The sequence below is a fragment of the Oncorhynchus clarkii genome, chromosome 23 (genome assembly GCF_045791955.1).
Source record: "Oncorhynchus clarkii lewisi isolate Uvic-CL-2024 chromosome 23, UVic_Ocla_1.0, whole genome shotgun sequence".
Lineage (NCBI taxonomy): Eukaryota > Metazoa > Chordata > Actinopteri > Salmoniformes > Salmonidae > Oncorhynchus > Oncorhynchus clarkii.
The window spans coordinates 23,889,357-23,905,394 of NC_092169.1; the positions used below are offsets into that span (position 1 = coordinate 23,889,357).

General features: G+C 42.6%; 1 protein-coding gene across 9 annotated transcripts in view; it reads left to right on the top strand.

Annotated features, from left to right (window-relative positions):
• The first annotated feature begins 5,877 nt into the window (after nucleotides 1–5,877).
• LOC139381929 (WASH complex subunit 2C) overlaps nucleotides 5,878–16,038 on the top strand; it is a 34,395-nt gene continuing 24,234 nt past the window's right edge. For 6 of the 9 annotated variants that reach the window (XM_071125794.1, XM_071125796.1, XM_071125799.1 and 3 more), the window contains exons 1-6: nucleotides 6,027–6,178; nucleotides 6,807–6,950; nucleotides 7,236–7,400; nucleotides 7,989–8,057; nucleotides 8,174–8,347; nucleotides 10,887–10,980. In XM_071125794.1, the coding sequence (XP_070981895.1) occupies nucleotides 6,807–6,950; nucleotides 7,236–7,400; nucleotides 7,989–8,057; nucleotides 8,174–8,347; nucleotides 10,887–10,980 (646 nt within the window). In that variant the 5' untranslated portion in view covers nucleotides 6,027–6,178. Of the gene's footprint in view, nucleotides 6,179–6,806; nucleotides 6,951–7,235; nucleotides 7,401–7,988; nucleotides 8,058–8,173; nucleotides 8,348–10,886; nucleotides 10,981–16,038 lie in introns of all 9 variants that reach the window. The other 3 variants (XM_071125802.1, XM_071125801.1, XM_071125797.1) reach the window with 3 other exon arrangements.

Here is a 16,038-nt window from a genome sequence, read left to right on the forward strand (position 1 = left end):
GACTGTACGTTATCCACTGATCTATACATAAAATAAAATTCTGAAAATATACCTATAGGGGACCACATCAGATGGTTTTGATCAGTTCAATTGCTAAATTCATGTAATTCTACACATTTTGCCATCGGGCAGAGAGGGAAATGTGCAGTTTTATAGCTAAGGGAACGGTCAAAATGTACACAATTATTACCCGGAGGAAAATGGGGGAGGGTCATTGATAAGGGAATTTATAGGTTTAAGGTAATGATTAAATAATTCCACCCTGAATCATAACTATTAGTGATTATTAGTTTATATAGCATGTATAATGAATAATTAACATAAACGTAAGTCCAATAATGTTCGGTAGAGACATGTGAGGGAGAGAAGTGTGTGTGTGTGTGACTAAGAAGATACTGAGAACAATTAAACTGTATGACCTGACCTGGCTACAACTCTGAGAAACTTACAATAGGACAGGGAGTCCTTTCAAGGTTCCTCTAATCTCGTGGGAATGGAACTGTCGGCTGGGTAGTGATAAACAGTGGTGAGAACTATGGGGAAGGATACATCTCACCTACTGTTCGTGTGTATGTATGTGCGTAGGCTATCTACTGTTTGTGTGTAGGTATTTGTCACACCCTGACCATAGAGAGCTTTTATTCTCTATGTTGGTTAGGTCAGGGTGTGATTTAAGGGTGGGTTATCAAGATGAATTATATTTCTATGTTGGCCTAGTATGGTTTCCAATCAGAGGCAGCTGTTTATTGTTGGGATCATATTTAGGTAGCCATTTTCCCATTGTGCTTTGTGGGATCTTGTCTATGTATCTTGTCTATGCCTGTGAGCATTATAGTAACTTCATGTTTGGTTTGTTCGTTTTGTTGTTTTATTCTTTAATGTTTTCTATTCCAAAATAAAGGATGGAAACATACCATGCTGCATCTTGGTCCACTCCTTATAACGATCGTGACAGAAGATCCCACCAAAAAACGTACCAAGCAGCGTGGACAGGAGGAGAAGAGATCCTAGACTTGGGAGGAGATAATGGCAGGAGACGAAAGCCTTCCATTGAAGCAGACGCAGGAAGATCAACGGTGACTCCGAAGTTTACGAGCACGACGGAAGCCCGAGAGGCAGCCCTCAAACTTTTTTGGGGGGGGACACACGGGTTGGTCGGCGAATCTGAGATCGAAGAGGAATATTGGGATAGACTGAGCGTGAGATAGTTGAGGGGAGTGATGAAGTAGAGTGGATGTTTTGGTGTCTGGAACAAGACAGTCGCTGTGAGGAGCGTGAAACCATATTTTGCGGAGATACGCAATGTGTCTCCAGTGCGCATCCACAGCCCGGTGCGTTCTGTGCCAGCTCCTCGCACTTGCCGGGCTAAAGTGAGCATCCAGCCAGGACTCGTTGTGCCAGCTCTACGCTCCAGACCTCCAGTGCGCCTCCGGCCCACACAGTACGTAGGCGCCGGCCATACGTACTGTCTCCCCAGTGCGCCTCCACAGTCCAGTATGTCGTGTGCCTCCTCCCCGCACTCGCCCTGAGGTGCGTGTCATCAGCCCGGTGCCACCTGTACCGGCCCCATGCACCAGGCCTCCAGTGCGCATCCACAGTCCAGTAAGTCCTGTGCAGTCCAGAGCTTCCTGCGACAGTTCCCAGTCCGGACCGATATACTGCATTACACACCACAATGAATAGGCTTTCTCAATCATGAGCCCTGGCCAGCCCTGCCCTTACTGATGTAGGCCTAAAGCCTTTTGTGCTGCCTAACCAATGGCTGTGCTGTGTAAGGTGGCACTTCAGGAAGCGAGTCAAAGGCTTCTTTTAATTTGAACAAAAATTCTATATCGGATGTCCTGTTCAGTTTGAGAGGGAGAGAGCATACGAGTTCGAAGCAAATTCAATGGACCTAATTATATAAATTAATCTACAAACACACTTTAGTCCGCAATGATTTATGCTAGAAACAAGCTGTAAAATGCCGGGGAAAGACGTGACTCCAATGCATATGGGATATCTTTGGTTTGTCTGCCTCACTACAACCTTCTGTAGCCGAGGAGACAAAAAAATACTTTGCTTGGAAGTCAGGCGCAGGAGAGTCAAACAAAGTGTAAAATTGAGTCTTTTAATGAATGTCCACGTAACATGCTCCATAACACTAATAAGAACAGATATAAACAAACATGGGTACGAGGACCCGTCGCGCACCTATACAACAACCACAACACTGACCAAAAAAAAAAAAAACATCTCTGACAAAGACATGAGGGGAAACAGAGGGTTAAATACACAACAAGTAATGAATGGGATTGAGAACAGGTGTGTGGGAAGACAAGACAAAACCAATGGAAAATGAAAAATGGATCAATGATGGCTAGAAGACCGGTGACGTCGACCGCCGAGCACCGCCCGAACAAGGAGAGGCAACGACTTCGGCAGAAGTCGTGACAGTTTGACATTTCAACAGGCTATTAAACGAACATAAATCAGTCAGGAACAAGCCAGATAGTCTAAAAATAATTTGTTCTATATTACTATTATTTCAAGGATATAGCCTGCCATTTAAGAAATCAATTGTGTAGCATTTGTGACGCGCCACAGGCTGGCAGGAGCGCTCAGCATTTCAACAACACATCAATAGCATTTATGCATTTATTTTTTTATATGTTTACTTAAACTTTATTTAACTAGGCAACATGCCTATAGATTTAGCCTTTAGGCTGTATAAAATGAAATGTAAAAACAAACATTTTATTAAATACTGAAGAAAAAATTCCTTATTAGGCTATACAGTCATTTTAAAATGCCTTTGAAATCACTTTAGAAAAACGAGTTTGGCCAGTCTCTGTTTTGAGGATCATGTGGTGAGCCTTGTTTGTTAATTTAGCCTAGCAGATGATCTTATATTCCCATGCCCACAGTCAACACAAATCTATTTTGTAAGAACAATATCATGGAATAAAATAGAATACATTTGAAAATGATAGTTTCCCAAATTATAAAAAGTACAAGTGCATATAGGCCTACCTGATGATATGCAGCTGCTGTTGTAAAAAATGCATGGCATTTTCTCTAATTCATTGATGATCAGATACTTCAGTTGTAACTGGTTCAGTTGCACTCAATTTTTACAGTTGATAGACAACGTTAGCAATGTTCCAAACTAAGACTATCCTCTTTTTTAACAATAGCCTGTATAGAAATGTAAATATCACTTGTGCTCATTACACAGGTGCACCATGTGCGGGGGACAATAAAAGACCACTCTAAAATGTGCAGCTTTGTCACACGACACAATGCTACAGATGTCTCAAGTTTTGAGGGAGCATTCAATTGGCATGCTGACTGCAGGAATGTCCACCAGAGCTGTTGCCAGAGAATTTAATGTTAATTTCTCTATCATAAGCCGCCTCCGTCACTTTATAGAATTTGGCAGTACGTCCAACCGGCCCCATAACAGTAGACCACGTGTAACCACGCCAGCCCAGGACCTCCACATATGTCTTCTTCCCCTGTGGACTTGTCTGAGACCAGCCACCTGGGCAGCTGATGAAACTGTGTGTTTGCACAACCAAAGAATTTCTTCACAAACTGTCAGAAACTGTCTCAGGGAAGCTCACTTGTGTGCTCGTCGTCCTCACCAGGTTCTTGATCTGACTGCAGTTGGGCATTGTCATCGACTTCAGGCAAATGCTCACCTTCGATTGCCACTGGCACACTGGAGAAGTGTCCTCTGGTCATTGTTGTCAGTGATCACCGTTGTGTCGTCGGAAAACAAAGATTGTGTTGGAGTCGTGCGTTGGCTACTCAGTCGTGGGAGAGTACAGGATCGGACTAAGCACGCACCCCTGAGGGGCACCCGTGTTGAGGATCAGCATGGCAGATGGGTTGTTGCCTAACCTTACCACCTGGGGGCATGTTTCAAATAAGGACTGTGTTTTGTGTAGGCTTATGTAACGGATGTGAAACAGCTAACTTAGTTGGTGGTACGCGCTAAATAGCGTTTCAATCGGTTACGTCACTTGCTCTGAGACCTTGAAGTAGTAGTTCCCCTTGCTCTGCAAGGGCCGCAGCTTTTGTGGAGTGATGGGTAACGATGCTTCGTGGGTGACTGTTGTTGATGTGTGCAGAGGGTCCCTGGTTCGCGCTCGGGTATGGGCGAGGGGACGGTCTAAAGTTATACTGTTACACTTACCCTGGTGTGACATTTTGATAACCATATAAATCTCTCTTGGACAAGGTGACTTTTATCATTATATTCAGCTCTATTTACTCTCAGATTCAAAAATGCTAATTAGAGTCAAAGTAGACAATATTCAAAACTACAAATCCCTGCTGACACCTTTGCTAACGGATATTGTGTCAATTTAAAACGTGAACAAGACAGTAAACATACTTGAGCCAATTTATTAATTACTATATTTAGCTAACATTAGATAGTTAATCCAGAGATTCTTAACTTTGCCTCGATTCGGCAGTCGTGTCCAGATCATCATGGCATTTGTATATTGCATATGGGCTACTAACAGCTTACTACACAACATACACTTAGTTTTATTTTCTTAGCTACAGTACACATATCTCCGGCATATTACATAATTTATGCAGCAGCATACAATATATTTTTGGACTCACCTTGTTGTGCTGTGCTCACTTTTTGTTGTTGTTGTTACTTTGACCACTTTTCTCCACAATTTTGTGGTATCCAAGTGGTAGTTACAGTCTTGTCTCATTGCTGCAACTCCCGTACAAATTCGGGAGAGGTGAAGGTCGAGAGCCGTGTGTCCTCCGAAACACAACCAAGCCAATCTGTCGGGGGGGGGAAACACCGTACACCTGGTGACCGTGTCCGCGTGCATTGCGCCTGGTACGCCCGCCACAGGAGTCGCTGGAGCACAATGAGACAAGAACATCCCTGCCGGCCAAACCCAGCCCTAACCTAGACGACGCTCAATTGTGCGCCGCCCCATGTGTCTCCCAGTCGGGTCAGAGCCTGGACGCGAACCAGTTAGACCACTGTGCCACTCGAGAGGCCCCGTGTAGTGCTGACTTGAACAGGAAGGTGGCACGGCGGTCCTTCGTGGGCAAATTCTGTCATAAAACTGTCATCAAAGTCTGGCATTCTCTGGATTTATGGTGCTTTCAAGACAACTGGGAACTAGAAAACAAACAAGGTTGAATCATAAGGCCCCAGGCCCTAGTTCCTGACTTGGAATTTCGAGTTGGATGACGTTCAAAACGTATTTTCCAGTCGGAGCTGGGATTTCCGAAATCTGAGATTTCCCAATTCCAAGTCTCCAGTTCTTTTGAAAGCAGAAGAAGTCATGCTGGATTGACAGCATGGCCAATGTTGAATGTTTCCCCTTTTAATCTTGAAAAAGAGACCCTTAAAACCCAGACTTGGACCACACACGCACTCCACTGAATAGCAGGCTAGTGATTGTTTTGCAATGCTTGCAGTTAGCCACTGATTCCTTCCAAACCACTCATTGTTGAATTAGCGATTTCCAATTTAATGTGTATTGTGTAATGTCCAATGGCTCTATAATTTATCTTCATATGAGAAAGATTGAAAATGATTTGCCAGTAGATTATCGACTTGATTCATGATGATGACTGCTGACTTGCTTGCGAAAATTTTGAAAGTGTGTATGTTGACATGATCAGTCCAATCAAAGCTAGGTAGATATAACGTGAAGTGACGTCATTTTATCTGTGGCCAATGACCTTGAGCCTTCTTGGATTATTATATATATATTTTTTACAGTGCACTGCTAGCTATGAATTCTATCTGATGGTGTTTGCATGTTTCGGTAAAAAGACAAATAATGTCCCGTTCGGGAATACTGACAGGCAGAGAGCTTTTTTTGTTTAATCTGATTGCCTGGGCTTGGCTCCCTGGTGGGTGACCCAGGCCCACCCGTGGCTACGTGGCTGTTGTGTATTATTGACATCCAACATAATGTATTGATCACGTTAGAGAATGTTATGCGGTATTGCGTTGGTGTTACCCCGCCACATTAGTCAGGTGACTGCGGTCAGCTGATTGTCTCCAGACAGACAGAACATGGCCGACCTGTCAGAAGCCCAATGAGGAAACGGTCGAGTTTAGCATAATCGATTCTCTTTTCACGTCGTTTGGTTTGGGCTCATATTTTACTATCGTGGACAACATTTGCCAACAGTAACTAAGGTGAGTTTAATAAGAAGATCCATGTAAGTGCGAGAGTAGGCTCTCAAACTGCCTAGCTAACGTTAGCTAGCTAACTGTTAGCTCGTGTACACACATATAGAAGGGTTTATACATATCTTTGACTTTAACAAGCCAGTGTCAGGAGGTGCATAAACATTCACTCAACTAACTATCATTCCAAAGAACATTTTGCGAAAGATTGTGACTTCCCAAAGAAACATTTTTGCACTGCTGTGTTCGTAGTTTGTTAACTAGCTAATCTGGCTTGCATGCAAGAAAGAGGCCGGTGGTGGCAGCTCATTTAGCTCGCATTTGCCATTACATGTCGGTCGCTATTAATAAGTTATAATTTGGGGTTATTTTCGACAGATCAGGAATGTAATTTATTCATTACGTCTTGCAACGGAAACCGTTTATCGTTTAAGAACCAAACGGAAGCGAACGAAACGGGGAAGGACTTAACTGAATTTATCCAATAGAAACTTTAGTTTTCCGTTTGTAGTAAACAGTTTACAACAGGCGAAACTTTTTGCAAAATAATAGTTTTTTGCAATTGCCACACTGAACCCCCGTTTCAAATGTTTTCTCCTGTTTATTACCTTTGAACAAGCCCCAAATATTGTTTCAGATGAGCGGGTTGCCAGATGGCATGGCGAATGTCCCCAGCCAGAGCAACCACGCCGGAGAGGATGGCCAGGTGTGGGAGAGACCCTGGACCCTGGAAGAAATGCGACAGACCAGCGCCAACTGGTCCCTGGCTGCAGACTCCGGGGTAGGCTAATTGGCATTTGTTTATGACCTTCATTTAGGCTAGTATCTCCTGAGTTATTATTCATTCTCTGATTACCTGCCTGTTTTGTCTGCATTCAGCAATGTGTAATCCTCTTAATCTACATATTATGGGTAGAGGAATCGCACAGCATTGTAAACATAATCTCTTCCATGTGAATGCATTACTAACTATTTATTTTAGGGCCAAACACAATGGCTGCTTGTGGACAATCAGATACACTATTGAATAGATGAAGATGAAACCGATGTTTCATCTCCTCCACAGCTCTTCCTGTTCCTGCAAGACTTCTCCCAGAGAATGCTGTCAAAGACTCATGAGATAGAGAAGCAGCTGGATGGACTGATCAGGGACACGAAGGCCACAGACTGTTGCCTGCATACTGTCTTCAACGACTTCCTCATGCTCTCCAACACACAGTTCATTGAAAACGTATGTTGTGGTGTGAACAGGAAATACCATGGTTGTGTATGTTAGATCATTTTAACGGAAGAAAATGGACTGAACGAGTCTTGTCATGGGACCGTGTCCACAAAGCTTCTGAGTAGGAGTACTGATCTAGGATCAGTTTAGCTTTTTAGTTCATAATGAGTAAGATTAATTTGACAGATCCAAGATCAGCACTCCTACTCTAAGATGCTTTGTTATATATATTTTTTATTTCTTTCATTTGACTTTGGTGTGCCTAAATGAACACGACCCATATCTTGTTCCTCTGTTGAGCTAGGTGCCCCTCTTCTTTAGATGATGGTTGTGCTGTGTTTGACATTTCCCAGACCTTTTGAAATGTATCAAGCTTTTAACCTAATTAAGAAAATATTAATTGTGTTACATGGTAAGGAAAATGTGGAAGTCATCCCCCTGGGACTGAGGAACTGAGTCCTCTTGTATTTAATCATGTGGTTACTGATGGTGGCTCCGCTGTTTGCTGACTATATCACAGAGGGTCTAATGTTTGATTCTAACTCATTCTTATATTGATTGTGTGATGTTACTGATCTTTGTGTTTGTTGACCTCAGAGAGTGTATGATGAGGAGGTGGAGGAGCCAGTGCCAAAGGCTGAGACCTTGGAGAGACAACCTGAACTGGTAAATAATCTACCTGCTCCTTCCCGGGAATGTCGTTTTTTGTGATGTCACAGGTCTACACATAACATCTTAATTTCCTCCCTCGAGTTAATGTTAAATTCAATTCCCAATTCCAGGAAAAGACTCGTGAGCAGAAGGAAGCTGAGCTTATCCCTAAGGTCCAGGAAGCAGTGAACTTTGGTCTGAGGGTGCTAGACTCTGCCTTTGAACAATTGGACATCAAAGCAGGAAACTCTGACTCTGAGGACGAGGAGGCCACAGACAGAGTGGAGCCAATACTAGAGCCCAAGGTGAGGGTGGAATCATCTGGAAACATACAGGATTACAGATGAAATTCAAGTTACTTATGCCTGCAGATATCATGTTAGGATTAATACTAGGGGTGTAATACGTGTATTCGTACCGAACCGTTCGGTACAGGGACCTTGGTTTAGTCCTCACTGTGAATCCGAATTAATACATAAAGACCTAGGCCTACCTATTCCTTCCCTACCTAACCTATGCTATGTTGTATGCCTCTTGAGTAAATCTGAGCTGAAAAAACATTTCACACTATTCTGTTAAAACAACTAGAGTCTATGGGCACGTTGTAATCAAAATTAATGTCTTTATTGGCGCATTTCAAACTGTCCTTTTGTGAGGCACAGCCGGAAACTTGTTCTGTATGATGGCTAATGGTGGGGTCGACAAACCAGGAGGATTCTCCATCGTTTCCAGTTTGGGAAAGTTTTGGCCTTCCAGTAGATTACAACGGCGATGGACAGAGAGAGTATGTTGCCACTGCTCAACGAGAATGGCCTATGTAGCTGCCATCACCTCAAACATGTTGACACATTTATGCAAACTTCACCCCAGTATTCCTACCACCGGAGGAAAAAAAAAAACAACAACGCAACTTTGTCTTCCCTCTGTATTCAAGCAGCTCTTCGCAGCTGATTCTGACCTGGCCAAAGAAATTACAAGGGCGATTAGGTATGTTTATAGCCGTGAATATGCGCCCATTCTTGGTGGTTGAGAAGAATAGGGGGTTTTAACACCTCGTGAAAATGCTCTAGCCACATTACGAACATCGCGCTTTTGCACCCATTTCATCAAACAGGTAGTACCCACTCTATATAAGAAAGCTAAAGCAGAAGTTGTCAAAGAATTGGCCAATCCCTCCAGTGTTCCGCTTACTACAGATGGATGGACCTCCAGGGCTTCAGAGAGCTACTTAACAGTGACAGCCCGTCACGTTACACCTGAGTGGGAAATGTGAAGGACCGTGCTACAGACACACCCCCTTTGAGAGTCACACAAGTGCACATATTTTTCTCTTGGTTAGAAAACATTATAGCATAGGCCTATACAATGTCTGAGCAATGTTTACATATTGATTTCACACACATATTGCACTTTATTTTAGTGTTGTTGATGAGCAATCGTGTGTTTTCAGTTAAGAAAATACAACGTGTGGTATTCCTGATTGTGCTCTTATCAGGTATTATAAACTGGGTGGTTCGAGCCCTGAGTGCTGATTGGCTGACAGTGGTTTATCAGACCGTATACCACATGTATGACAAAACGTTTCTTGTTACTGCTCTAATTACGTTGGTAACCAGTTTATAATAGCAATAATTCACCTCAGGGGTTTGTGTTATATGACCAACATACCACAGCTCGAGTTTAAGAACAGCCCTTAGCAGTGGTATATTGGCTATATACCACACCCCCTGGTGCCTTATTGCTTAATTATATGACTCCTAATCATACACTAAATGGCCAAAAGTATGTTAACACCGCTTCAAATTAGTGGATTCGGCTACACCTTTTGCTGACAGGTATATAAAATCAAGCACACCGCCATGCAATCTCCATAGACAAACATTGGCTCGTACTGAAGAGCTTAGTGCCTTTCAACATGGCACCGTCATAGGATGCCACCTTTCCAACTAGTCAGTTTGTAAAATTTCTGCACTGCTAGAGCTGCCCCGGTTAACTGTAAGTGCTGTTATTGTGAAGTGGAAACGTCTAGGAGCACCAGGCACAATGCCAAGCGTCAGCTGGAGTGGTATAAAGCTCGCTGCCATTGGATTTTGGAGCAGTCAACCTGTTCTCTGGAGTGATCAATCTGGCATTCCAACTGACAAATCTGGGTGTGGCTGATGCCAGGACAACGCTACCTGCCGCAATGCATAGTGCCAACTGTAAAGTTTGGTGCAGGAGGAATAATGGTCTGGGGCTGTTTTTCATGGTTCGGGCTAGGCCCTGTAGTTCCAGTGAAGGGAAATCTTAACGCTAGAGCAATGTTCCAACATCTTGTGGGAAGCCTTCCCAGAAAAGTGGAGGCTGTTAAGGCAGCAAAGGGGGGACTAACTCCATATCAATGCCCATACATTTGGAATTAAATGTTCTTGGCCATGTAGTGTATATGTAATCAGGAATACCAACACTTCGTGTTTTCATAAGTCAACCAAAATTAACTACAGTAACTGTTGGCATTTCCGAAACCTAACCAATCCTTTCCCCCAAAACTGCAATCTGTACCGAAACGTTGGTTTTGGTTAACTGTTACACCCCTAATTAATACCTATCCAGTACATCTAAGGGAGGATTGGCACCCCTCTGGTTCCTCTCAAGTTTTCTTCCCTGGCTAATCTTTCCTTGCCACTGTGCTTCAGATTTATCTTTTGGGTCTAGGTCGTAATAACTACTTTGTGACAATTGTTGATGTAAAAGGGGTGTTTTTGAGGAACATTTGAATGGTTCTGTCCGTGTTGACCAATGTTATCTCTGTCTGCTTTCTCCTCCCTCTCTCTTTCTCCAACCCACCTCTCGCTGTGTCTGTAGGACCTGTATGTGGACAGGCCTTTACCTTATCTTATTGGCTCTCAACTTTTTATGGAGCAAGACGACGTAGGACTGGGAGACCTTTCCAGTGAAGGTAGGTCACTTCAACTCTTTTCTTAATATACTATTTCTACTGAAAGAAAGTCTGTGTATTTTCTTAGCATGTGTTTATATTGTTAGTGTTCAATACTCTCTTCCAAGCATTGTGTTTCTTGTGTAACATTAATGTTTCTCATGTATTTTTTCGTAATGAAAATAATTCTCTGCACACTCCGGATCAATGCACAATTTTCTATTTATTTAGGCTGCGCTTTTGGTCGGCAGACCTTCATCAGAGCATACAAAACACATGACAGAGACCACATATAGGCAACGTGCGTCAATGCAATCAGACATGATGAGCAAAAGCTATGTACACAAATGCCAGGAGGCACATCAGTAATCAGTTCTCAGAAAAAGTCTGACTTCGAGACAGTTTTTATATTTTTTCGTTTCAGTATATTTTTGACAGTTCATTTATTTTTATACCTTTTTACATAATGCATAAACACATCTATTTTTTTTTTTTTTTTTTTTTAAGACCAGGAAAAACCTCAGGCTAAAGAAAAGTCATAAATGACAGGAACCACATAAAGCCAGGGGTTAGGGGGAAACATATTAAAGCATGGCCCTCATGTCAAAATCATCAGTAAGCCCTGATGGATGTAAAGTACCAAGTGTTTGAGCCCGAAAGAGTTCCCTTTTGCACCACGTTTTCTCAGTGTTCAAATCACATTTTATTTGTTACATGCTTTGTTAAACAGGTGTAGACTAACAGTGAAGTGCTACTTGCCAACAATGCAGAGAGAAATAATAGAAAGTAAAACATATAATACATACACAATGAGTAATGGTAACTTGATTATATAGTGACAGATATTAAACAGTGGCAGCAGAGTATGTGATGAGAAAAAAAGAAGGTAAATGCAGCTAGTCCGGGTAGCTGTTTGGTTAACTATTTAACTAACTATTTAGCAGTCTTGTGGCTTGAGGGTAAAAGCTGTTCAGGGTCCTGTTGGTTCCAGACTTGGCATACAAACATTCACTACTAAGACAGACAATCCAGCTAATGCAAGTATCTCAAAACGCAGTTTGCAGCATGCACAAAACAAATATTAGACAGCAGGGATCTTAATCCGAGAAGCTTGATCTTGCAAGCTAATGTTAGCCACTTAGCTAACATTCAAGTTTTTTTTCTGGTTGCGCAGCTGTAGATGAGGATTCTTTTATGAGGATCTGAGGGCCCCTGACAAATATTTTTAGTCTCCTGAAGGGGAAGAGGTGTTGTCATGCGCTGTTCACGACTTAGTTGGTGTGCCGACCATGATAGACCCTTAGTTAAATGCACACTGAGGAACTTGAAGCTCTCGACCCGCTCCACTACAGCCTGGTAGATGTGAATCCGTTTGTTGTAGTCCACGATCAGCTCCATTGTCTTGCTGATATTGAGGGAGAGGTTGTTGTTCTGGTACCACACCGTCGTCGGTGACCAGGCCTACCACCGTCTACAAACTTAAGGAAGGTGTTGGAGTCGTGTGTGGCAAATCAGTCGTGGGTGAACAGGGAGTACAGGAGGGGACTAAGCATGCACCCCTGAGGGGCCCCCGTGTTGCGGGTCAGAGTGGCGGATGTGTTGCTGCCTACCCACTACCTGGGGGTGGCCGTCAGGAAGTCAAAGATCCAGTTGCAGAGGGATGTGTCCAGTCCTAGGGTCCTTAGTTAATTGAGCTTGGAAGGCACAATGGTGTTGACTACAGCTCAGCATTCAATGAACAGCTTTTTACGTAGGTGTTCATCTTTTCCAAGTGGGAGAATGCAGTGTGTAGTGCAATAGAGATTGCGTCATCTGTGCATCTGTTGTGGCAGTATGCGAATTGGAGTGGGTCCAGGGTGTCTAGGATGATGGTATTGATTTGAGCCATGACCAGCCTTTCAAAGCATTTCATGGCTACAGTTGTGAGTGCTATGGAACAATAGTCATTTAGGCAAGTTACCTTAGTGTTCTTGAGCATAGGGACTATGGTAGTCTGCTTGAAACATGTACAGTTGAAGTCAGAAGTTTACATACACCGTAGACAATTACATTTAAAGTCAGGTTTTCACAATTCCTGACATTTAATCCTAGTAAAAATTACCTGTCGTAGGTTAGTTAGATCACCACTTTATTTTAAGAATGTGAAATGTCAGAATGATAGTAGAGTGAATTATTTCAGCTTTTATTTCTTTCATCACATTCCCAGGTGGTCAGAAGTTTACATACACTCAATTAGCATTGCCTTTCAATTGTTTAGCTTGGGTCAAATGTTACGGGTAGCCTTCCACAAGCTTTCCACAACAAGTTGGGGGAATATTGGCCCATTCCTCCTGACAGAGCTGGTGTAACTGAGTAAGGCTTGTAAGTCCTCCTTACTCACACACGCTTTTTCAGTTCTGCCCACAAATGTTCTATTGGATTGAGGTCAGGACTTTGTGATGGCTACTCCAATACCTTGACTTTGTTGTCCTTAAGCCATTTTTCCACAACTTTGGAAGTATGCTTGGGGTCGTTGTCCATTTGGAAGACCCATTGGCGACCAAGCTTTAACTTCCTGACTGATGTCTTGAGATGTTGCTTCAATTTATCCACATAATTTCCCTCCCTCATGATGTCATCTATTTTGTGAAGTGCACCAGTCCCTCTTGCAGCAAAGCACCCCCACAACATGATGCTGCCACCCCGTGCTTCACGGTTGGGATGGTGTTCTTCAGCTTGCAAGCCTCTCCTTTTTCCTCCAAACATAACCATGGTCATTATGGCCAAGCAGTTCTATTTTTGTTTCATCAGACCAGAGGACATTTCTCCAAAAAGTACGATCTTTGTCCCCATGTGCAGTTGCAAACCGTAGTCTGGCTTTTTTATGGCAGTTTTTCAGCAGTGGCTTCTCCCATGCTGTGCGGCCTTTCAGGTTATGTCGATATAGGACTCGTTTTACTGTGGATATAGATACTATTGTACCTGTTTCCTCCAGCATCTTCACAAGGTCCTTTGCTGTTGTTCTGGGATTGATTTGCACTTTTTGGACCAAGGTATGTTCATCTCTACGAGACAGAACGCTTCTTCTTCCTGAGCGGTATGACAGCTGTGTGGTCCCATGGTGTTTATACTTGCGTTCTATTGTTTGTACAGATGAATGTCGTGCTTTCAGGTGTTTGGAAATTACTCCCAAGGATGATCTAGACTTGTGAAGGTGTACAATTATTTTTCTGAGGTTTTGGCTGGTTTCTTTTGATTTTCCCATGATGTCAAGCAAAGAGGCACTGAGTTTGAAGGTAGGCCTTGAAATACATCCACAGGTACACCTCCAATTGACTCAAATGATGTCAATTAGCCTATCAGGAGCTTCTAAAACCATGTCATCATTTTCTGGGGGTTTCCAAGCTGTTTAAAGGCACAGTCAACTTAGTGTATTTAAACTTCTGACCCACTGGAATTGTGTTACAGTGAATTATAAGTGAAATAATCTGTCTTTAAACAATTGTTGGAAAAATGACTTGTGTTATGCACAAAGTAGATGCCCTAACCATCTTGTCAAAACTATAGTTTGTTAACAAGAAATTTGTGGAGTGGATGAAACACTTAGGTTGGCTTCATTAAAACTAGTTTATGTAAACTTCCAACTTCAACTGTAGGTGTTAGACTGGGTCAAGGAGAAATAAAAAAAAATGTCAGTGAAGCCAGCTGGTCAGCAAATGCTCTGAGTACACGTCCTGGTAATCTGTATGATCCTGCGGCCTTGTGAATGTTAACCTGTAACTTCTCTGGGATATGTGGGACATTAGCGCCCCACCTCAACAACAGCCAGTGGAATTGCAGGGTGCCAAATTCAAAACAACAGAAACCTCATAATTAAAATTCCTCAAACATACAAGTATTATACACAATTTTAAAAATAAACTTCTCGTTAATCCAACCACTGTCTGATTTCAAAAAGGCTTTACGGCGAAAGCACACCTTGCGATTATGTTAGGTCAGCGCGTAGTCACAGAAAAACATACTGCCGTTTTCCAAAGAAGGAGAGGTGTCGCAAAACTCAGAAATAGCGTTCTAAATAGTCACCTACCTTTGATCTTCATCGGAATTCACTCCCAGGAATCCCAGTTCCACAATAAATGTTTTTTTTTTCTCCATAAAGTCCATAATTTATGTCCAAATACCTCCTTTTTGTTTGCGCGTTTAGTTCACAAATACAAATTCACACGGCACAGGCACTTAGTTCAGACAACAGTTCCATTACAGTTCGTAGAAACATGTCAAACAATGTATAGAATCAATCTTTAGGATGTTTTTATCATAAATCTTCAATAATGTTTCAACCGGGCAATTCCTTTGTCTTTAGAAAGGAAAAGGAACGCAGCTACCTCTCACGGTCGCGCGCCTGACTGAGCTCATGGCATTCTGCCAGACACCTGGTTGAAACAGCTCTTATTCTCTCCCCCATCACAGTGGAAGCCTGAAACAAGGTTCTAAAGACTTTTAACATCTAGTGGAAGCCTTAGTAAGTGCAATATGACCCCATAGACTGTATATTGGATAGGCAATGACTTGAAAAATTACAAACCGCAGATTTCTCACTTCCTGGTTAGATTTTTTTTCTCAGGTTTTTGCCTGCCACATGAGTTCTGTTATATTCACAGACATCATTCAAACAGTTTTAGAAACTTCAGATTGTTTTCTATCCATATCAAATTATATGCATATTCTAGCTTTTGGGCCTGAGTAGTAGGCAGTTTACTGTGGGCACCTTATTCATCCAAGCTACTCAATACTGCCCCCCAGTCCCAAAGAACTTAATGGTCTTACCTACATTGGCTTGATCACAAAGTCGTCCGGAATAGCTGGTGCTCTTATGCATGGTTCAGCGTTGCTTTCCTCAAAGTGAGCATAGGAAGCATTTATCTCGTCACGTAGGTTTACGTAACTGGGCAGCTCGTGGGTGTGTTTCCCTGTAATTCACAATCGACGAGCGTCAGAGCCGGTCTTAGTCCTGTATTGATGCTTTTCTTGTTTGATGGTTTGTCGAAGGCGTCGTGGGATTTTTTATAAGCTTGCGGATTAGTTTCCCGCTCCTTGATA